Source organism: Schistocerca nitens, chromosome 11, assembly GCF_023898315.1.
Source record: "Schistocerca nitens isolate TAMUIC-IGC-003100 chromosome 11, iqSchNite1.1, whole genome shotgun sequence".
Classification (NCBI taxonomy): domain Eukaryota; kingdom Metazoa; phylum Arthropoda; class Insecta; order Orthoptera; family Acrididae; genus Schistocerca; species Schistocerca nitens.
This window is the reverse complement of record NC_064624.1, coordinates 152,277,824-152,300,595: the sequence shown is the minus strand read 5'-3', so window position 1 is coordinate 152,300,595 and position 22,772 is coordinate 152,277,824. Positions and strand designations below refer to the sequence as shown.

Below are 22,772 nucleotides of genomic sequence, written 5' to 3'. Positions count from 1 at the left end.
TTAAACATCTTGGTAGCATTGTAGAGAATCTGAGTGCCTTAAGTAAATGTAGAGGAGAATAGCACTGATGACGAGCGCCGTCCGAAATAAGAAGAAACTTCTACTGAAAAAGAACATCAGCTTCCACTCTTAAGATAATGTTTGTAAAACCTGTGCGTGGAGTGTCCTGATATGGGGATATTAAATGAGGACGTTAGCGACGCAGGAGAAAGGTCCTCTCAAAGCTGTGGATGGGAGGTTCTAACCCACAAATCAAGTAAAACTGAAACTCGCATTTTGTTACACAGAATGGGCATATGGTTGGTGAGTCTGAACAGTCCAAATTCCTCAGTCTTGAGATAGACCCTGGTCCCTGCTGCCCTCTACTGGGCAAACCAGCTTACACAGTGGGCAGCAGATGGCAGGGATTTTAAAAATTCTTTCATTATATTTTCATAAAATTTTGACAAAGTATTTGGTAAGTAATTATTACTATATGCTTTAACTTGTCGTAACTCTGCTTTTTAAATTTTATATGTTAAAGCTACATCCCTATTTTCTAATTCACCATTACTGTAGAAAATATAAGTGGTCATAAAATTTTACTACTAATGCAGATACAAAAGTAAAAATGTTGACTACCCCTGAGACAGATGGTAAGCTTCCTTGGAAAGCCCATGTTCAGGAGCTTCTTCGAGAACTGAATACTACTACCTTTTTCCATTAGAACAGTATATGCAATAAGATTCCAATACAGCAATTAGTCTGTTTTGCTCATGATACAATAAAATATTAGTATGGGACAACTCATACCATTTACAAAAGGTACTTGATGCTCATAAAGGAGCAGTTTGAGCAAACCTCCTATTGAGCTCTGTTCAGGAATGTGGGAACTGTGAACTTCGTTTCTCAATATTTCTTTTCATTAATATCATTTGTTCTTAATAATATGAGCGTATACCCAAGAATTATTAGCTTTCATTTAGTTAATGGTAAGCAGAAATCCAATCTGCATTTGGACTGCACCTTTTTGACTCTCATGCATAACAGCGTGCAGCATCCAGTTTCGATAAGCTACCTCAAGAATAAAAAGAAAAAAAATTCTTAGCTGTACTACTCCCACTTTCAAGTCCAAACTTAAAGAGTTTCCTAATGGATCATTGCTCCTACTCTGCTGGGAAGTTGCTCAAATAAAATTAAGCCAATTACTGTGTCACAGTGTTGATTATGCTAGTGTATACACATCAGCGTGTCACCTCCATAAGATTCGTTTGAACTTTATTTTATCTATTATTAACTTTTATAATGTTAATTTCACGTGCTTACTCGTCCCATGACCATGGAGATTTGCTCCTCAGGCTGGTTCTGCAGCATTAGGCATGTAAAATGAAATAAAAATTAAAGTTTTTCAAGCTTTGACACCCCAACTGGAACTATTGTCTACAGCTGATCTAATTAGTAAGTGTAGTCTTTAGCATGACAAATTATCAGCTGGTGCAAACAATTTTACACTACTGGCCATTAAAACTGCTACACCACATAGATGACGTGCTACAGACGCGAAATTTAACCGACAGGAAGAAGATGCTGTGATATGCAAATGATTAGCTTCTCAGAGCATTCACACAAGGTTGGCGGCGGTGGCGACACCTACAACGTGCTGACGTGAGGAAAGTTTCCAACCGATTTCTCATACACAAATAGCAGTTGACCGGCGTTGCCTGGTGAAACGTTGTGATGCCTCGTGTAAGGAGGCGAAATGCGTACCATCACGTTTCCGACTTTGATAAAGGTCGGATTGTAGCCTATCGCGATTGCGGTTTATCGTATCGCGTCATTGCTGTCGCGTTGGTCGAGATCCGATGACTGTTAGCAGAATATGGAATCGGTGGGTTCAGAAGGGTAATACGGAACGCCGTGCTGGATCCCAACGGCCTCGTATCACTAGCAGTCGAGATGACAGGCATCTTAATCCGCATGGCTGTAATGGATCGTGCAGCCACGTCTCGATCCCTGAGTCAACAGATGGGGACATTTGCAAGACAACAACCGTCTGCACGAACAGTTCGACGACGTTTGCAGCAGCACGGACTATCAGCGCGGAGACCACGGCTGCGGTTACCCTTGACGCTGCATCACAGACAGGAGCGCCTGCGATGGTGTACTCGACGACGAACCTGGATGCACAAATGGCAAAACGTCATTTTTTCGGATGATTCCAGGTTCTGTTTACAGAATCATGATGGTCGCATCCGTGTTTGGCGACATCGCGGTGAACGCACATTGGAAGCGTGTATTCGTCATCGCCATACTGGCGTGTCACCCGGCGTGATGGTATGGGGTGCCATTGGTTACACGTCTCGGTCACCTCTTGTTCGGATTGACGGCACTTTGAACAGTGGACGTTACATTTCAGATGTGTTACGACCCGTGTCTCTACCCTTCATTCGATCCCTGCGAAATCCTACATTTCAGCAGGATAATGCACAACCGCATGTTGCAGGTCCTGTACGGGCCTTTTTGGATACAGAAAATGTTTGACTTCTGCCCTAGCCAGCACATTCTCCAGATCTCTCACCAATTGAAAACGTCTGGTCAATGGTGGCCGAGCAACTGGCTTGTCACAATACGTCAGTCACTACTCTTGATGAACTGTGGTATCGTGTTGAAGCTGCATGGGCAGCTGTACCTGTACATGCCATCCGAGTTCTGTTTGACTCAATGCCCAGGCGTATCAAGGCCGTTATTACTGCTAGAGGTGGTTGTTGTGGGTACTGATTTCTCAGGATCTATGCACCCAAATTGCGTGAAAATGTAATGACATGTCAGTTGTAGTATAATATATTTGTCCAATGAATACCCGTTTATTATCTGCATTTCTTCTTGGTGTAGCAATTTTAATGACGAGTAGTGTAAATACGATGGGGAGTGTCGAAATGTTTCTAGCCTAACAAATAAAGAATGACAGAAATTTCATAACACCAATTTATTTTTCAATATAATACCCGTGTACACTAATACACTTGTGGGCAGGCTCAGATATCTTCTACAAAGCATTCAAATGACAGATATTTGATTTCAAGTCCAACCGAGCCTTCACAGCATCAATCACTCCACCATCATTGTCAAATAGTCGTCCTTCGAGATCTTTTTTTAGGTTTGGGAAAAGAAAAATGTCTGGTGGAGCGAAATCTGGAGAATATGGCGGATGACGTAATAATTCGAACGCGCAGTCACGCAGTTTCCAGTGTTGCGAGGACTTTGTGCGCCGGTGCGTTGTCCTAATGCAAAAGAACTCCGGGCGGCAATTTTCCGCGTCTTTTTTTTTTCCTTTATCTCTTCCTTCAAATGGCGCAGGAGGGGCAGTAGTATGATGCATTGATAGTTACGCCCTTTTGCAAGTAATCCACCATAATTATCACTTCTGCATCCCAGAAGACCGATGCTGTCAGCTTACCGGTTGATTTTTCACCTGGAATTTTTTTTTGGAGCGGGGTAGGGGGAGATGAAGTTTGCTTCCATCGTTGTGACTGCTGTTTTGCCTCAGATGTTTCGTCTATTGTCACATACCTTGCAAGAAAGCCATCTTCATCAGCTTCAACTTGGCGGACTGTTTCTTCACAACACTGCACACTCTCCCGTCTCTGGTCTACATTCAAGTCTTTCGGGACCCACCGGGATGAAACTTTCGGCATCCCCAAAATATCAACAACAATGTCATGAGCACGCCCATGGGAGACTCCAAATGTGGTTTCAGTGTCCTGCAACGGTGTTCGATGGCCCTGCAGAGTCGTACCGTGAGCTGCAGTCACTGTTTCATCTGTGGCAACGGTGACCGGCCTTCCGCTCCTTGGCGCATCTCCCACACTCGTTCTACCACGTCTGAAGTCGGACACCCAATTTTTCACTGTTGCATAAGACGGAGCACTGTCCATAAATGTATTCCGCATGTCCTCCGCAATTTCCTTGACCGTCATTCCCTTCAAATGAAAATATTCAGTCACAGCACGGTTCTTGATTCTCTAGATATTTGCCATTTTGCTTATACTACGGCAAAACTAACGAAGCTGGAGTCTCGAAATTTGACTTGCATACCCACAAAGGGTCACCATAAAAGTTTAAGGGTCACTAGAAAAGAAACACACACTATTTTTGTAAAAATACAGTATTCATTCTGCATGTGTGCAAGTTTCACAGTGTAGATACATCCTTCCCGCTTGTTTTCAAACTTACAAGGGGAGGCCGCCAATTGTGAAATTCAGATTCGATTCATACTGCGCATAATAAAAGCTCACGGCCAGAGGTGTAATGTGGCAAAGCACCAAGATGCACTTCTCAGCCGTTGCCGAGAAAATCGTCAGTTAAAACAAACCGTTGCGGTGAAATACTCTCTACGATTAATGATTCTCTACAGCGTCGTGGCGCAGCGGTAAGCGCTCGGGTTCGTAATCCGAAGGTCGCCGGATCGAATCTAGCGCAATGCATTTTTTTATTATTAGTTTTTTGTAATCCATTAATGATTTGCTTATGCATGTTGGTGAAGGCGGATCGCTCTCCAATTGTACCGCCTCCATTTTTCCGTTGCGCTAGGGACCGCATCTACCTTCTTTCGAAGTTAGCAGGCAACTACGCTGTTATGCGGCGGCTCGTTTCGGCCCATTCAACATCTGTCCTTCAAGTGTAACGAGCGAGTAACGGAGTTTATATTTCATACCCGCCACAGCAAATCTGTGTTCGTGGGGTCTCTATTCTAATTCGAATGTTTGACTTATGCTATACGTATTCGTTTCGGAATATCGTTTCTACGTCTTCCGTTAACTATACGTGGTAAACATTATGAAGACAATTAATAACATTTGTGAAATACAACTTTGTTTGCGGAAAACATAATGATGTTCGAAGTCGCCAGTTTTTCCACGACAAACGACTTTTAACAACTTATTATATGCATAATTGATGCAACTGATTGCCGGGAATTATATATATATATATATATATATATATATATATATATATATGTGTGTGTGTGTGTGTGTGTGTGTGTGTGTGTGTGTGTATATATTTGAATTACAAAAAACAAATACTAAAAAAAAAAAGTTGCTTGGCGCGAGATTCGATCCAGCGACCTTCGGATTACGAACCCGAGCGCCTACCGCTGCACCACGACGCTGTAGAAAATTATTAATCTGCACGATGCAGGAGTAGGTTTAATAATGAATAAAAAAATAGGAGTGCGGGTTAGCTACTACAAACAGCACAGTGAACGCATTATTGTGGCCAAGATAGACACAAAGCCCATGCCTACTACAGTAGTACAAGTTTATGTGCCAACTAGCTCTGCAGATGATGAAGAAATAGATGAAATGTATGACGAGATAAAAGAAATTATTCAGGTAGTGAAGGGAGACGAAAATTTAATAGTCATGGGTGACTGGAATTCGTCAGTAGGAAAAGGGAGAGAAGGAAACATAGTAGGTGAATATGGATTGGGGGAAAGGAATGAAAGAGGAAGCCGCCTTGTAGAATTTTGCACAGAACATAACTTAATCATAGCTAACACTTGGTTCAAGAATCATAAAAGAAGGCTGTATACCTGGAAGAATCCTGGAGATACTAAAAGGTATCAGATAGATTATATAATGGTAAGACAGAGATTTAGGAACCAGGTTTTAAATTGTAAGACATTTCCAGGGGCAGATGTGGATTCTGACCACAATCTATTGGTTATGAACTGCAGATTGAAAGTGAAGAAACTGCAAAAAGGTGGGAATTTAAGGAGATGGGACCTGGATAAACTGAAAGAACCAGAGGTTGTAGAGAGTTTCAGGGAGAGCATAAGGGAACAATTGACAGGAATGGGGGAAAGAAATACAGTAGAAGAAGAATGGGTAGCTCTGAGGGATGAAGTAGTGAAGGCAGCAGAGGATCAAGTAGGTAAAAAGACGAGGGCTAATAGAAATCCTTGGGTAACAGAAGAAATATTGAATTTAATTGATGAAAGGAGAAAATATAAAAATGCAGTAAATGAAGCAGGCAAAAAGGAATACAAACGTCTCAAAAATGATATCGACAGGAAGTGCAAAATGGCTAAGCAGGGATGGCTAGAGGACAAATGTAAGGATGTAGAGGCTTGTCTCACTAAGGGTAAGATAGATACTGCCTACAGGAAAATTAAAGAGACCTTTGCAGAGAAGAGAACCACTTGTTTGAATATCAAGAGCTCAGATGGCAACCCAGCTCTAAGCAAAGAAGGGAAGGCAGAAAGGTGGAAGGAGTATATAGAGGGTTTATACAAGGCCGATGTACTTGAGGACAATATTATGGAAATGGAAGAGGATGTAGATGAAGACGAAATGGGAGATAAGATACTGCGTGAAGAGTTTGACAGAGCACTGAAAGACCTGAGTCGAAACAAGGCCCCGGGAGTAGACAACATTCCATTAGAACTACTGATAGCCTCGGGAGAGCCAGTCATGACAAAACTCTACCATCTGGTGAGCACGATGTATGAGACAGGCGAAATACCCTCAGACTTCAAGAAGAATATAATAATTCCAATCCCAAAGAAAGCAGGTGTTGACAGATGTGAAAATTACCGAACTATCAGTTTAATAAGTCACAGCTGCAAAATACTAACGCGAATTCTTTTCAGACGAATGGAAAAACTGGTAGAGGCCGACCTCGGGGAAGATCAGTTTGGATCCCGTAGAAATGTTGGAACACGTGAGGCAATACTGACCTTACGACTTATCTTAGAAGAAAGATTAAGAAAAGGCAAACCTACGTTACTAGCATTTGTAGACTTACAGAAAGCTTTTGACAATGTTAACTGGAATGCTCTCTTTCAAATTCTGAAGGTGGCAGGGATAAAATATTGAGCAAGCAGTAAAGGAAACAAAAGAAAAATTCGGAGTAGGTATTAAAATTCATGGAGAAGAAGTAAAAACTTTGAGGTTCGCCGATGACATTGTAATTCTGTCAGAGACAGCAAAGGACTTGGAAGAGCAGTTGAACGGAATGGACAGTGTCTTGAAAGGAGGATATAAGATGAACATCAACAAAAGCAAAACGAGGATAATGGAATGTAGGGAAAGTAAGTCGGGTGATGGTGAGGGAATTAGTTTAGGAAATGAGACACTTAAAGTAGTAAAGGAGTTTTGCTATTTAGGGAGTAAAATAACTGATGATGGTCGAAGTAGAGAGGATATAAAATGTAGACTGGCAATGGCAAGGAAAGCGTTTCTGAAGAAAAGAAATTTGTTAACATCAAGTATAGATTTAAGTGTCAGGAAGTCGTTTCTGAAAGTATTTGTATGGAGTGTAGCCATGTATGGAAGTGAAACATGGACGATAACTAGTTTGGAGAAGAAGAGAATAGAAGCTTTCGAAATGTGGTGCTACAGAAGAATGCTGAAGATAAGGTGGGTAGATCACGTAACTAATGACGAGGTATTGAATAGGATTGGGGAGAAGAGAAGTTTGTGGCACAAGTTGACTAGAAGAAGGGATCGGTTGGTAGGACATGTTTTGAGGCATCAAGGGATCACAAATTTAGCATTGGAGGGCAGCGTGGAGGGTAAAAATCGTAGAGGGAGACCAAGAGATCAATACACTAAGCAGATTCAGAAGGATGTAGGCTGCAGTAGGTACTGGGAGATGAAGAGGCTTGCACAGGATAGAGTAGCATGGAGAGCTGCATCAAACCAGTCTCAGGACTGAAGACCACAACAACAACAGAGAGTATTTCACCGCAACGGTTTCTTTTAACTGTCGATTTTCTCGGCAACGGCTGAGAAGTGCATCTTGGTGCTTTGCCACATTACACCTCTGGCCATGAGCTTTTATTATGCGCAGTATGAATCGAATCTGAATTTCACAATTGGCGGCCTCCCCATGTTAGTTCAACCTGTTCCCGTGAGTGGCGCCGTCACAGCATGTCTTCAAGATGGCTGCTACACTTGACGTTCGTCAGAAGCAACGTTCTGTCATAGAATTTCTGTGCTGTGAAAACGAGACAGTGGGAAACATCCACAAGAGGTTGAAAAGGGTGTACGGAGATGCTACTGTCGATCGCAGTACAGTTAGTCGGTGGGCAAGCAGGTCACGTGATGAAAGCGGGCACGGAAATATTGAGGATTGTCCTCGCAGCAGCAGGTCTCGTACTGCACACACTCCAGACAATGTGCAGAGAGTTAACGAATTGGTGACAGATGCATCACAGTGAACGAATTGTCACGCTACATTGGGATAGGGGAAGGAAGTGTTTGCAGAATACTGAAAGTGTTGGCGTTAAAAATGGAACAGTACGAGAATGGTGGAGATGAATTTCTTCGAAGAATTGTGATAGGTGATGAAACTAGGCTCCATCATTTTTCACCAGAGACTAAGAGGCAATCAATGGAGTGGGATCATGCAAATTAACCTGTAGAAAAAAAATCAAAACCACACCTTCGGCTGGAAAAGTTATGGCTGCAGTTTTTTTCGATTCCGAAGGAATCTTACTTGTGGACATCGTGCGAAGTGGAACCACCATAAATTCTGATGCATATGTAACGACACTGAAGAAACTTCGAGCTCAACCGAGTCGTGTTCGACCACATCGGCAAGAGCAGGATGTTTTGCTGTTGCACGACAATGCACGGCCACATGTCAGTCAAAAAACCGTGGAAGCGATCACAAAACTCGGACGGACAACACTGAAACACCTGTGTTACAGTCCTAACCTGGCTCCATGTGACTATCATCTCTTTGGGAAACTGAAAGACTCTCTTCGCGGAACAAGGTATGAAGATGATGACTGCCTTGTGCACGCTGCCAAACAGTGGCTCCAGCAGGTTGGTCCAGAATTTTACCGTGCGGGTATACAGGCACTGGTTCCAAGATGGCGTAAGGCAGTTGAAAGGGATGGAATTTATGTGGCGAAACGAAAATATTGTTCCTAAAAGATGCATCTACACACTGTAAAACTTTGAAACATCTAGAATAAAAGATGGATTTAAAAAAAAAATAGTGTGCCTTTGTTTTGGAGTGGCCCTCGTAAATGGTGTTTTTTGTGCGAGGTATTATGCTAACTATCTCATGCGAGAAACCTTTCGACTACCCCTCATACAGACAATGGTCACTGATTGGCTGTCGTTTTGAAACCATAACTCAAGAACAGTGCATTTCTGAACAGCGTTTAGCCGGCCGGGGTGGCCGAGAGGTTCTAGGCGTTACAGTCTGGAACCGTGCAACCGCTACGCTCGCAGGTTCGAATCCTGCCTCGGGCATGGATGTGTGTGAAGTCCTTAGGTTAGTTAGGTTTAATTAGTTCTAAGTTCTAGATGACTCATGACCTCAGAAGTTAAGTCACATAGTGTTCAGAGCCATTTGAACCATTTTTGAACACCGTTTATTTGGAAAATTTTGCTCGCTACAGTGTCCTGTGCCCTACTCGATTACTTTGAGAGTGTCTCTCTCCTCTCTGTGCTTGATTTTTTGGCTCTACACCTCCCTGTGTGCCTTGTTTCTCGAGTACATGTTTACTTACAAAGTGTGTACTCTTCTGGCAGTTTCAGGTTACTAGAAGTGAACCACGAGACAGACTGCACTGACCGGACAACATCCAGTCTCCATCCAGACGTAATATACCCAGAGCAGTGCGGGATACCGGGATCACCGAGGCGAGACTGCGACGAAAGCGATCCGTTTGTGACAGAATGTGCGAGTGATCCTCTCAGAAATGACGTCCCTCGCGGAAATGAGACGAGGGTCGTAGAGAGGTTCAGCTGCGCACACTGCGAGAAGACCTTCTTCTCGAGGTACTGCATCACGAAGCACGTGTTCAGCCACGAGCCCGGGGTCCCGGTGCCGGCGTCTATCTGCGAGCTGTGTGGCGACGTGTTCCCAGACGCGGTTGGCCTGAGCCGGCACGTGGCCGACCGCGGCTGCGAGAATCATGGTGGGGGTGAGGGCGGGGCCGAGGGCGTGGCCCTGGAGGCGGGGCCCCGGCGGGCGGAGCTGCCGCCCGTCAGCCAGATCCGACCGTTCGCCTGCCGGGCGTGCGGCGCCACCTTCGCCAGGCTGGGCCACCTCAAGGTCCACCTCACCATCCACGCCGACGACCGTCCACACGCCTGCGATGTGTGTGGAAAGCGCTTCCGCCAGTCGGTACGTAAACACGGTTGTTGTTGTTGTTGTTGTGGTCTTCAGTCCTGAGACTGGTTTGATGCAGCTCTCCATGCTACTCTATCCTGTGCAAGCTTCTTCATCTCCCAGTACCTACTGCAACCTACATCCTTCTGAATCTGCTTAGTGTATTGATCTCTTGGTCTCCCTCTACGATTTTTACCCTCCACGCTGCCCTCCAATGCTAAAGTTGTGATCCCTTGATGCCTCAAAACATGTCCTACCAACCGATCCCTTCTTTTAGTCAAGTTGTGCCACAAACTTCTCTTCTCCCCAATCCTATTCAATACCTCCTCATTAGTTACGTGATCTACCCACCTTATCTTCAGCATTCTTCTGTAGCACCACATTTCGAAAGCTTCTATTCTCTTCTTGTCCAAACTAGTTATCGTCCATGTCTCACTTCCATACATGGCTACACTCCATACAAATACTTTCAGAAACGACTTCCTGACACCTAAATCTATACTCGATGTTAACAAATTTCTCTTCTTGAGAAACGCTTTCCTTGCCATTGCCAGTCTACATTTTATATCCTCTCTACTTCGACCATCATCGGTTATTTTACTCCCTAAATAGCAAAACTCCTTTACTACTTTAAGGGTCTCATTTCCTAATCTAATCCCCTCAGCATCACCCGACTTAATTTGACTACATTCCATTATCCTCGTTTTGCTTTTGTTGATGTTCATCTTATATCCTCCTTTCAAGACATTGTCCATTCCGTTCAACTGCTCTTCCAAGTCCTTTGCTGTCTCTGACAGAATTACAATGTCATCGGCGAACCTCAAAGTTTTTACTTCTTCTCCATGAATTTTAATACCTACTCCGAACTTTTCTTTTGTTTCCTTTACTGCTTGCTCAATATACAGATTGAATAACATCGGGGAGAGGCTACAACCCTGTCTCACTCCTTTCCCAACCACTGCTTCCCTTTCATGCCCCTCGACTCTTATAACTGCCATCTGGTTTCTGTACAAATTGTAAATAGCCTTTCGCTCCCTGTATTTTACCCCTGCCACCTTCAGAATTTGAAAGAGAGTATTCCAGTCAACATTGTCAAAAGCTTTCTCTAAGTCTACAAATGCTAGAAACGTAGGTTTGCCTTTTCTTAATCTTTCTTCCAAGATAAGTCGTAAGGTCAGTATTGCCTCACGTGTTCCAACATTTCTACGGAATCCAAACTGATCTTCCCCGAGGTCGGCTTCTACCAGTTTTTCCATTCGTCTGTAAAGAATTCGCGTTAGTATTTTGCAGCTGTGACTTATTAAACTGATAGTTCGGTAATTTTCACATCTGTCAACACCTGCTTTCTTTGGGATTGGAATTATTATATTCTTCTTGAAGTCTGAGGGTATTTCACCTGTCGCATACATCGTGCTCATTAGATGGTAGAGTTTTGTCATGACTGGCTCTCCCGAGGCCATCAGTAGTTCTAGTGGAATGTTGTCTACTCCCGGGGCCTTGTTTCGACTCAGGTCTTTCAGTGCTCTGTCAAACTCTTCACGCAGTATCTTATCTCCCATTTCGTCTTCATCTCCATCCTCTTCCATTTCCATAATATTTTCCTCGAGTACATCTCCCTTGTATAAACCCTCTATATACTCCTTCCACCTTTCTGCCTTCCCTTCTTTGCTTAGAACTGGGTTGCCATCTGAGCTCTTGATATTCATACAAGTGGTTCTCTTCTCTCCAAAGGTCTCTTTAATTTTCCTGTAGGCAGTATCTATCTTACCCCTAGTGAGACAAGCCTCTACATCCTTACATTTGTCCTCTAGCCATCCCTGCTTAGCCATTTTGCACTTCCTGTCGATTTCATTTTTGAGACGTTTGTATTCCTTTTTGCCTGCTTCATTTACTGCATTTTTATATTTTCTCCTTTCATCAATTAAATTCAATATTTCTTCTGTTACCCAAGGATTTCTATTAGTCCTCGTCTTTTTACCTACTTGATCGTCTGCTGCCTTCACCACTTCATCCCTCAGAGCTGCCCATTCTTCTTCTACTGTATTTCTTTCCCACATTCCTGTCAATTGTCCCCTTATGCTCTCCCTGAAACTCTCTACAACCTCTGGTTCTTTCAGTTTATCCAGGTCCCATCTCCTTAAATTCCCACCTTTTTGCAGTTTCTTCAGTTTCAATCTGCAGTTCATAACCAATAGATTGTGGTCAGAATCCACATCTGCCCCAGGAAATGTCTTACAATTTAAAACCTGGTTCCTAAATCTCTGTCTTACCATTATATAATCTATCTGAAACCTGTCAGTATCTCCTGGCTTCTTCCATGTATACAGCCTCCTTTCATGATTCTTGAACCAAGTGTTAGCTATGATTAAGTTATGCTCTGTGCAAAATTCTACAAGGCGGCTTCCTCTTTCATTCCTTCCCCCCAATCCGTATTCACCTACTATGTTTCCTTCTCTCCCTTTTCCTACTGACGAATTCCAGTCACCCATGACTATTAAATTTTCGTCTCCCTTCACTACCTGAATAATTTCTTTTATCTCGTCATACATTTCATCTATTTCTTCATCATCTGCAGAGCTAGTTGGCATATAAACTTGTACTACTGTAGTAGGCATGGGCTTTGTGTCTATCTTGGCCACAATAATGCGTTCACTATGCTGTTTGTAGTAGCTAACCCGCACTCCTATTTTTTTATTCATTATTAAACCTACTCCTGCATTACCCCTATTTGATTTTGTATTTATAACCCTGTAATCACCTGACCAAAAGTCTTGTTCCTCCTGCCACCGAACTTCACTAATTCCCACTACATCTAACTTTAACCTATCCATTTCCCTTTTCAAATTTTCTAACCTACCTGCCCGATTAAGTGATCTGACATTCCACGCTCCGATCCGTAGAACGCCAGTTTTCTTTCTCCTGATAACGACGTCCTCTTGAGTAGTCCCCGCCCGGAGATCCGAATGGGGGACTATTTTACCTCCGGAATATTTTACCCAAGAGGACGCCATCATCATTTAATCATACAGTAGAGCTGCATGTCCTCGGGAAAAATTACGGCTGTAGTTTCCCCTTGCTTTCAGCCGTTCGCAGTACCAGCACAGCAAGGCCGTTTGGTTAATGTTACAAGGCCAGATCAGTCAATCATCCAGACTGTTGCCCCTGCAACTACTGAAAAGGCTGTTGCCCCTCTTCAGGAACCACATGTTTGTCTGGCCTCTCAACAGATACCACTCCGTTGTGGTTGCACCTACGGTACGGCCATCTGTATCGCTGAGGCACGCAAGCCTCCCCACCAACGGCAAGGTCCATGGTTCATGGGGGGGGTAAACACGGTAAACCCCCTAAACTGCTGCGACCATAGCTTCATAACGCCAATGGATTGGTTGATTTGATTTTAACAGGAGAGCTAAAACAGCTTAGGTCTAACCCGCCACTGCTCGCACCAAAACTAGGTTTATTGTGCAGTATAGCTCCCTGTATATCTAGTAAAGCCAACCAGTGCCCTTAAATAGTGTAAGGACTCCCTCTACCAGTTTTTTGCTAGACACAAATTCTTCAGATCTAGTTGTCCCAAAGATTCTGTATCTTTTACTGTCCAATGCCTTGCATTCAAAGATTAGGTGTGATGCAGTTTCTTCACCCTCATCACAGATCCTACATTTAGGGTCCTCTTCCATTATACCCATTGTGTGTAGGTGTTTTTCGAAGTTCCCATGGCCGGTCATCAGTCCAGTCATGACTTTGATCTCTTTCCTGTTCAGTCCCCAGATTACAGAGCTTCTTTTAAAACATGGCTTGGGTATCATTACCTTACCATGTTTTTGTTTATTGACCTGGGTCCAATATCCTACGTGCTGTTACCTAAGCCAGTTCCGTAGTCCTAATTTGATCGTAGCCTCGGTGATTGTCAAGACAGGTTCCGGTCCAATAAATGGAGTTGTTGCCCCCATCCTAGCCAATCTATCGCCTTGTTCATTGCCACAGATCCCTGATTGGCCAGGGACCCACACAAGGATTATCCTATTGCTTCCACCAGCTCCACCAGAATCCTCTAGCAAACTGCAACAATCTTAGATCTTGTTGCAGGAGCTGCCAGTGATTTCAGGGCTCCCTGGCTGTCTGAATAGATGTAGATGCTACGATCATTGTAGCACCTACTCATATTCTCCTCCACACATGCCCTAATTGCAGTAATTTCGGCTTGGAATACAGAGACCAGTTTCCCTAGAGAGATGCTGCTCTCCAGTCTTGGCTGAAGCCCGTACAGCCCTGCCCCAACGCCTTGATCTGTTTTTGACCCATCGGTGAACCAAACGATGTCCCCCATACGGTGCTCCCACTGCTCCCTACTTCCAATTATTATATTGTAAGGCTTGTCGAAGCAGCTATTATATCGTCAGCGGGCATTTCCCTAGCCATACCTATATTTACCTCACTCACTATGTTTGTGTGTGATTCTGGATACCCAAATGAGACCCAGTTTTGGCCAGTTTTAAGTCTGTATCCCCCAGCTGATGACTCCATCTTAACCCAAAGATGAAGAGGAGGCATGTCCAGCATGGCTTCCATTCCAGCAGTTGGTGTGCTACTAACTCCGCCCGTTATGGCTAAGCAGGCCAATCTCTGCACCTTAGCAAGCTCCTTAGCTGCAACTCCCTGTTCTACCTTCTTCCACCACACTGCAGCCCCAAAGGAAATCCCATGTCTGACCACGCCAATAAATACTAGCCAATCTGTTCCAAATTCCACCCAAAACGAGACAGGAAAATGTAAGCATACACACTGTGTTTGAAAAACACCTGAATAGGTCAGGCGTGTACTACACGCAGGAAGCGGCTACAATGGTAGCGGAGTACGTGTGGAGTGCACATGTGGGTTTTTTAGGTTAGATAATTCCCTCCCTAGGCCCGACAAGACGCCTCCTGAGACGCGACAAGGTACTAGTAGGCAAAACGCAACAGGGAATAACAATATTAATGTGGTAATAGTAAACTGCAGGGGCATCTATAGAAAGGTCCCAGAACTGTTGTCATTAATAAACGGTCACAATGCCCACATAGTGCTAGGGACAGAAAGTTGTCAGAAACCAGATGTAAACAGTAATGAAATTCTAAACTCTGATTGGAATGTATACCGCAGAGACAGGCTGGACAGTGAAGGGGGAGGCGTGTTTACAGCGATAAGAAGTGCAATAGTGTCGAAGGAAATTGACGGAGATCCGAAATGTGAAATAATTTGGGTGAAGGTCACGGTTAAAGCAGGCTCAGACATGGTAATTGGATGTCTCTATAGGCCCCCTGGCTCAGCAGCTGTTGTGGCTGAGCACCTGAAGGATAATTTGGAAAATATTTCGAGTAGATTTCCCCACCATGTTATAGTTCTGGGTGGAGATTTTAATTTGCCTGATATAGACTGGGAGACTCAAACGTTCATAACGGGTGGCAGGGACAAAGAATCCAGTTAAATTGTTTTAAGTGCTTTATCTGAAAACTACCTTGAGCAGTTAAACAGAGAACCGACTCGTGGTGATAACATATTAGACCTTCTGGTGACAAACAGACCCGAACTATCTGAAACAGTTGACGCAGAACAGGGAATCAGAGATAATAAAGCGGTTACTGCATCGATTATTTCAGCTGTAAATAGAAATATTAAATAAGGTAGGAAGATTTTTCTGTTTAGCAGGTGACAAAAAGCAGTTTTCAGAGTACCTGACGGCTCAACACAAAAGTTTTGTCTCAAGTACAGATAGTGTTGAGGATCAGTGGACAAAGTTCAAAACCGTCGTACATAATGCGTTAGATGAGTATGTGCCAAGCAAGATCGTAAGAGATGGAAATGAGCCACCGTGGTACAACAACCGAGTTAGAAAACTGCTGCGGAAGCAAAGGGAACTTCACAGCAAACATAAACATAGCCAAAGCCTTGCAGACAAACAAAAATTACGCGAAGCGAAATGTAGTGTGAGGAGGGCTATGCGAGAGACGTTCAACGAATTAGAAAATTCTAAGATATTTTGGTCTTATGTCAAAGCGGTAGGTTGATCAAAACAAAATGACCACACATTCTGTGACCAAAATGGTACTGAAACAGAGGATGACAGACTAAATGCCAAAATATTAAATGTCTTTTTCCAAAGCTGTTTCACAGAGGAAGACTGCACTGTAGTTCCTTCTCTAGATTGTCACACAGATGACAAAATGTTAGATATCGAAATAGGCGACAGAGGGTTAGAAAAACAATTAAAATCGTTGAAAAGAAAAAGGCCACTGGACCTGATGGGATACCAGCTCGAGTTTACACCGAGTACGCGGTGTAGCGTAGGTCTCTAGAAGAGCGTAGCGTTCCAAAAGATTGGAAAAGGGCACAGGTCATCCCCGTTTTCAAGAAGGGACGTCGAACAGATGTGCAGAACTATAGACCTATGTCTCTAACGTCGATCAGTTGTAGAACTTTGGAACACGTATTATGTGCGAGTATAATGACTTTTCTGGAGACTAGAAATCTACTCTGTAGGAATAAGCACGGGTTTCGAAAAAGACGGTCGTGTGAAACCCAGCTCGCGCTATTCGTCCACGAGGCTCAGAGGGCCATAGACACGGGTTCCCAGGTAGATGCCGTATTTCTTGACTTCCGCAAGGCGTTCGATACAGTTCCCCACAGTCGCTTAATGAACAAAGTAAGAGCATATGGACTATCAGACCAATAGTGTGATTGGATTGAAGAGTTCCTAGATAACAGAACACAGCATGTCATTCTCAATGGAGAGAAGTCTTCCGAAGTAAGAGTGATTTCAGGTGTGTCGCAGGGGAGTGTCGTAGGACCGTTGCTATTCACAATATACATAAATGACCTTGTGGATAACATCGGAAGTTCACTGAGGCTTTTAGCGGTTGATGCTGTGGTATATCGAGAGGTTGTGACAATGGAAAATTGTACTGAAATGCAGGAGGATCTGCAGCGAATTGACGCATGGTGTAGGGAATGGCAGTTGAATCCGAATGTAGACAAGTGTAATGTGCTGCTAATACATAGAAAGAAAGCTCTCTTATCATTTAGCTACAATATAGCAGGTCAGCAACTGGAACCAGTTAATTCTACAAATTATCAGGGAGTACGCATTAGGACTGATTTGAAATGGAATGATCATATAAAGTTGATCGTCGGTAAAGCAGATGCCACACTGAGATTCATTAGAAGAATCCTAACGAAATGCAATCCGAAAACAAAGGAAGTAGGTTACTGTACGCTTGTTCGCCCACTGCTCGAATACTACTCAGCAGTGTGGGATCTGTACCAGATAGGGTTGGTAGAAGAGATAGGGAAGATCCAACGGAGAGCAGGTCGCTTCGTTACAGGATCATTTAGTAATCGCGAAAGCGTTACGGAGATGATGGATAAACTCCAGTGGAAGACTGCAGTAGAGACGCTCAGTAGCTCGGTACGGGCTTTTGTTGAAGTTTCGAGAACATACCCTCACCGAGGAGTCGAGCAGTATATTGCTCCCTCCTACGTATACCTCGCGAAGAGACCATGAGGAAAAAATCAGAGAGATTAGAGCCCACACAGAGGCATACCGACAACCTTTCTTTCCACGAACAATACGAGACTGGAATAGAAGGGAGAATAGATAGAGGTACTCAAGGTACCCTCCGCCACACACCGTCAGGTGGCTTGCGGAGAATGGATGTAGATGTAGATATAGATATTGTATGCACTCTGGGCTCAGAATCACCACTATTCACTCTGTTTTGCGAGAAGGGAATCCTAGCAGTGGCCCACTCTTTTTGCACTGTTCTGCAAAAAGTGGAACCTGGCACGCAAGCCATTTCTTGCACTGAGAGTAAAAAATGGTATTTCAGCAGTGAACGATGTTTCAGAACCTAAGCGTGAAACTATATTAAAAACGTGTCTATTTAAGGGGGTTAGGACGCAAACTGGCCGACTTTGAGCAGGAACGGTAGGACATTTTAATTTCCACTGTCTGTACTTTTACAAATAAATTCATAACCTTTTGTCAGCATGACCAGGAAGGATTCAGGATTCACACTCATAGTAGTGGAAGTTCAAAAACATAAGAAAATAATTTTTTTTGCATGTAAAATTTCATCATTTTTTCACTTACTATTGGCTGCATTTGTTGTTATAGGTACACTTTTTTTCATAAGTAAGAGAGATTCTTCGATGAATTGTGCACAGCTTACAAACCACACTTACAGATGTATGTAACCCTCGAATTTTCCAAATCTATTAAGCACTGTAGCAAAAATTGAGATAATTAACTATAAAATTTGAGTTTTTTTGTAAACATGAAGTTTAAAATGTAACAGCTCATTCATTTTTTCATAAATCACATAAATTCTAGAGTCTCAAACAGCTGTAAGTGTGGTTTGTATGCAGTGCAAAACTCATCGAAGAATCTCTCTTACTTATGAAGAAAAGTGTACCTATAGCAACAAATGCAACCAATAGTAAGTGAAAAAATGATGAAATTTCACATGTAAAGAAAATTTATTTTGTTTTGTTCTTGAACTTCCACTGCTATGAGTGTGAATCCTGAATCCTTCCTGGTCATGCTGACAAAATTTTATGAATTTATTTGTAAAAGTATAGACAGCAGAAATTAAAATGTCCTGTGGTGCCTCTCCTGCTCCAAGTTAGTTAGTTAGTTAGTCAGTCACGTGTTCCATTGATCAATAGCACAGAAAAACCGTTATGATGTGGAACGTGTCAAATGCACAAGAAATACGCACAGGAAACAAGTTTTTTTTTTACATTATAGTGTTATGCCTAAATATTTCTGTTATCTATGCCATTCCCGTAAATGGCGCAAAATGCATGTATTATACGTACAGATTTATTTACTCATATTCAAGAATTCATCTATGGTATAGAAGGACTTGTCAGGGAGGTATGATTTCAATTTGTTTTTGAAACTATTACTGCTGTCTGTCAGTAGCATATTTTACCCCTTTCTTTGCGAAAGATAGGTTAAACAAAGGATAGTGTAGGTATTTCATTTTTCTGGTATTGCAATCATGAATGTCGCTGTTGATTTTAAACTGATCCATGTTGTTGAGAAAAAATTTCATTACTGAGTACATGAACTGTGAAGCAGTTGTAAGAATTCCTAACCTTTTGAGCAGTGAATACCTTTTGCCTAAGTGTTGAGTTGCCCCGGTATATTATTCTGTATGACATCAGAGAGTGGAAGCATGCAAAGCATGTTATCTTACTAATGTATACATCCTCAAAATTGGCAATTATTCTGATTGCAAAAGTTGCTTAACGTAGTCGCTTTAGGAGATTCAAAATATGAATTTCCCCATTACGATTCTCATGTATATGTACACCCAACAACTTAGTATGCTCTATCCTGGCTAATGACTTCTTTTGATGTGTTATGTTTATTGTAGGAATTATACTAATTGCAGCAGAAAATTGGATGTACTGTGTTTTTTCAAAGTTCAGAGCAAGCCCATTCGCAGAAAACCAATTAATAACTTTTCCAAAGACCTTATTTGTATCATTTTCTATCGGACTTCCTTTTACTGGATTAATCATCAGCAAACAGCGTCAGTTCAACATCTTGTTTCACATGAGAAAGGGAGGTCATTCACATATATCAAGAACAGGAGGGGGCCCATGATCGAACCTTGTGGAACACCTAAAGTAATTTCACCCCAGTTAGATGAAGTGGCAAACTCCTTTGAATCACTTGAAGCATATAAAGAGACTTTTTGCTTCCTGTTCTGTAGATATGACTTAAACCACTCGTATGCTGTTTCATTTATACCGTAGAATTCTCTAACATAAGTCGGCCCGTTTGACGTCCTACCCCCTTGAAGACAACGTAGGAAAACGTACATATGCCCTCAATATGTACAATGTGACACACGAAATGTGTCGCCATTTTGTTTCTGAAGAAATACTTTTCCATCATGACAAACTCAAAGTAGCATGTACGAGGGCTATTCAGAAAGTAGGGGACGTTTCGGTCTGACGCCGCTAGGCGCGCACCGATCGCGTATATTTTGGTATGTGCGTGCGCGCCCGCTCAGTCGGCATGCATCCGTGACAGCGGGAACGTCTCTGCGCGTCTGGTTTTTTCGATATTCGAATTTGAAATGTGCGCTGCCATCTAAAATCTCGCCAGATGTGAGGTGCGGTCCGTGATACGTTTTTTTTGGCAAAAAACCTAAAACCTATAGAAACGTATCGTCGACTGTGCGAAGTGTACGGAAACAACGTAATCTGTCTGTTCCGTCCGGAAATGGTGCATTCGGTTCAAGAATGGCCGAACCAACGTTCATGATGAAGAGTGGACGCCCGAGCATTGCGACTGACGATCTTGTCGCTAAAGTTGATGAAAAGATTCGTGAAAACCGTAGCTTCAGAATAACGGAGCTTTCGCTTTCTTTCCACAAGTTTCGCGGACTTTTGTTGTTTTGAAATTGTCACTCAAAAGCTAGGCTACCACAAATTTTGTGCGCGATAGGTGCCCAAAATGCTTACAGAGCACCATAAAGAACAGCGAACGGGGGCAACGTTGACATTCCTGGAGGCCTACCACGAACATGGTGATTCATTACTGGATCGAATGGTAACCGGTGACGAGACGGGTGAAACACGTCAATCGCGAGACAAAATCACAGTCCATGGAGTGGGGCTACACAAAGTCTCCCCAAAAACCAAGAAAATATTTGCATACCTTGTGAGCAAGGAAGTTGATGGCGACAGTGTTTTGGGGCAGGCAAGGTGTGCTTCTTATTGATTTTCTCGAACGTAGAGCAACCATGAATTGTGCCCGCTGCTGTTAAACTTTGCACAGCCTTAGAAGAGCAGTTCAAAACAAACGCTGAGGAAATATGACGTCCAAAATTTTGTTTTTGCTCGACAGTGCCCGGTCTCACGCGGCAAACCGCACTAAAGAATTCCTCAATGTATTAAAAACTAAAAATCCTTTCGCGCCTTTACTTTGTTCTTCATACTTGTAAATCTGATGATCTGGGGATTATCACGTGCGCGCGATCATTGGCGAGCGCGGTTGGTCAAGCTGTTCATCTTCTTTCTTTTTATCCTCATTTTCCTTTTACGATGAAGGTGATTTTAGGCCGTTTTATCCCTATATCTTTACTACCACGATGTCTTTAGATTACGTTCCCCAGCCCCCCCCCCCCCCTCCAGGCTAACTACTGGCTTTAGGTATAGTTTATAAGAGTTCCTCCTGTTGTCATAGGTAGCTTCATATATAAGTTTCTTTACTAGCATAAGCAACCGTGTGCAGTTTTTTTTAGGTTTCATCTCCTATTTAGCTCGTCTCTTGTTCTATCCATTTCATTTTTTGATATACGTTGATCCCCAGTTGGGAATATATAGGCTATTTAGCCCTGGCATAAAAAGTTCTCGGTTTACTTGCCGCGTCAAATTTGGATAACATCCCAATCTTTTTGGAAGATGCCACGTACCGGATTCTTAAACGGGATCCCACAGCAGCACTTAGCAGGAACACAGGGGAGCTACTGAAGAACTCTGGGCTCCCAGACGAACTAGTCAAGAATCTACGACCAAGAGCACCAAGGCGAACCAGGTTATACGGTCTACCCAAAGTCCATAAGGATGGGGTCCCGTTGAGACCTATTGTTAGTGCTATTGGGTCGCCTACATATCGGTTGGCAAAATACTTAACCAAATTATTAGCACCTATATTCGGCCACTGTAGCCATCATATTAATAACTCAAAAATGTTTGTTGACATCATAAGGCAGATGAGGATAGGTCCGAATGACATCATGATCAGCCTAGATGTGGTCTCTTTGTTTACAAAGGTACCGGTGGAAGATACGTTAAAACTGTTGACTGCTCATTTCTCTCCTGAAATACTGAAGTTATTTCGACACACTTTGACGACCACCTATTTTTTGTATGGTGGAAAATATTATGAAATGACTGACGGAACAGTCATGGGTTCGCCACTGTCACCAGCCATAGCTTCATCGAGGATTTTGAAGAACGAGCGTTGAACAGTGCTCCCTTGCGTCCTTCCTGCTTCTTCAGGTTTGTTGACGATACATTTTTAATGTGGCCACATGGCAATGAGGCACTGCAGCAGTTTGTTGATCATTTGAATGGTATACATCAGAACATACGATTTATAGTGGAGGTGGAGAAGGATGGGAAGTTACCCTTCTTAGATGTGCTAGTGGAGCAAAAATTAGATGTACGTCTCGGAAATTCTGTGTACAGAAAACCGACGCATACAGATTTATATATAAACGCGCGTAGTTTTCACCACACAGCTCAGAAGTGAGCTATGTTGAATACCTTGGCACACAGAGCAAGGACTATTTCGGACAAGGATTATCTCGGCTCCGAGATTAACCATCTGACGACGGTATTAAGAAAAAATGGATATTCCGATCGTGATATCAGATCTACTCTGGCGAAGAAACCTAGGAAGGACGCTGTTCGAACATATGAAGAGGACCAACACATCGCGCGGCTACCATTCTGCGGTGCAACGACCAGCAAGATCGGCAGAGCCCGGAGCCGGCAGGGAATCAGACTAGTCTTCCGGCCATCCAGGAAGATTAAGGAGATGCTGCGACCCGTCAAAGATAATCTTGGCCTGAGAGTGCCGGGAATTTACAGCATTC

General features: G+C 43.1%; 1 protein-coding gene across 2 annotated transcripts in view; it reads left to right on the top strand.

The window, feature by feature from the left end:
• The window catches only part of LOC126212818 (zinc finger protein 454-like), a 285,869-nt gene that overhangs the window by 250,651 nt on the left and 12,446 nt on the right, over nt 1–22,772 (top strand). For both annotated transcript variants that reach the window (XM_049940230.1, XM_049940229.1), the window contains one exon: nt 9,531–10,128. In XM_049940230.1, coding sequence (XP_049796187.1) covers nt 9,531–10,128 — 598 coding nt within the window. The remainder of the gene's footprint in view (nt 1–9,530; nt 10,129–22,772) is intronic.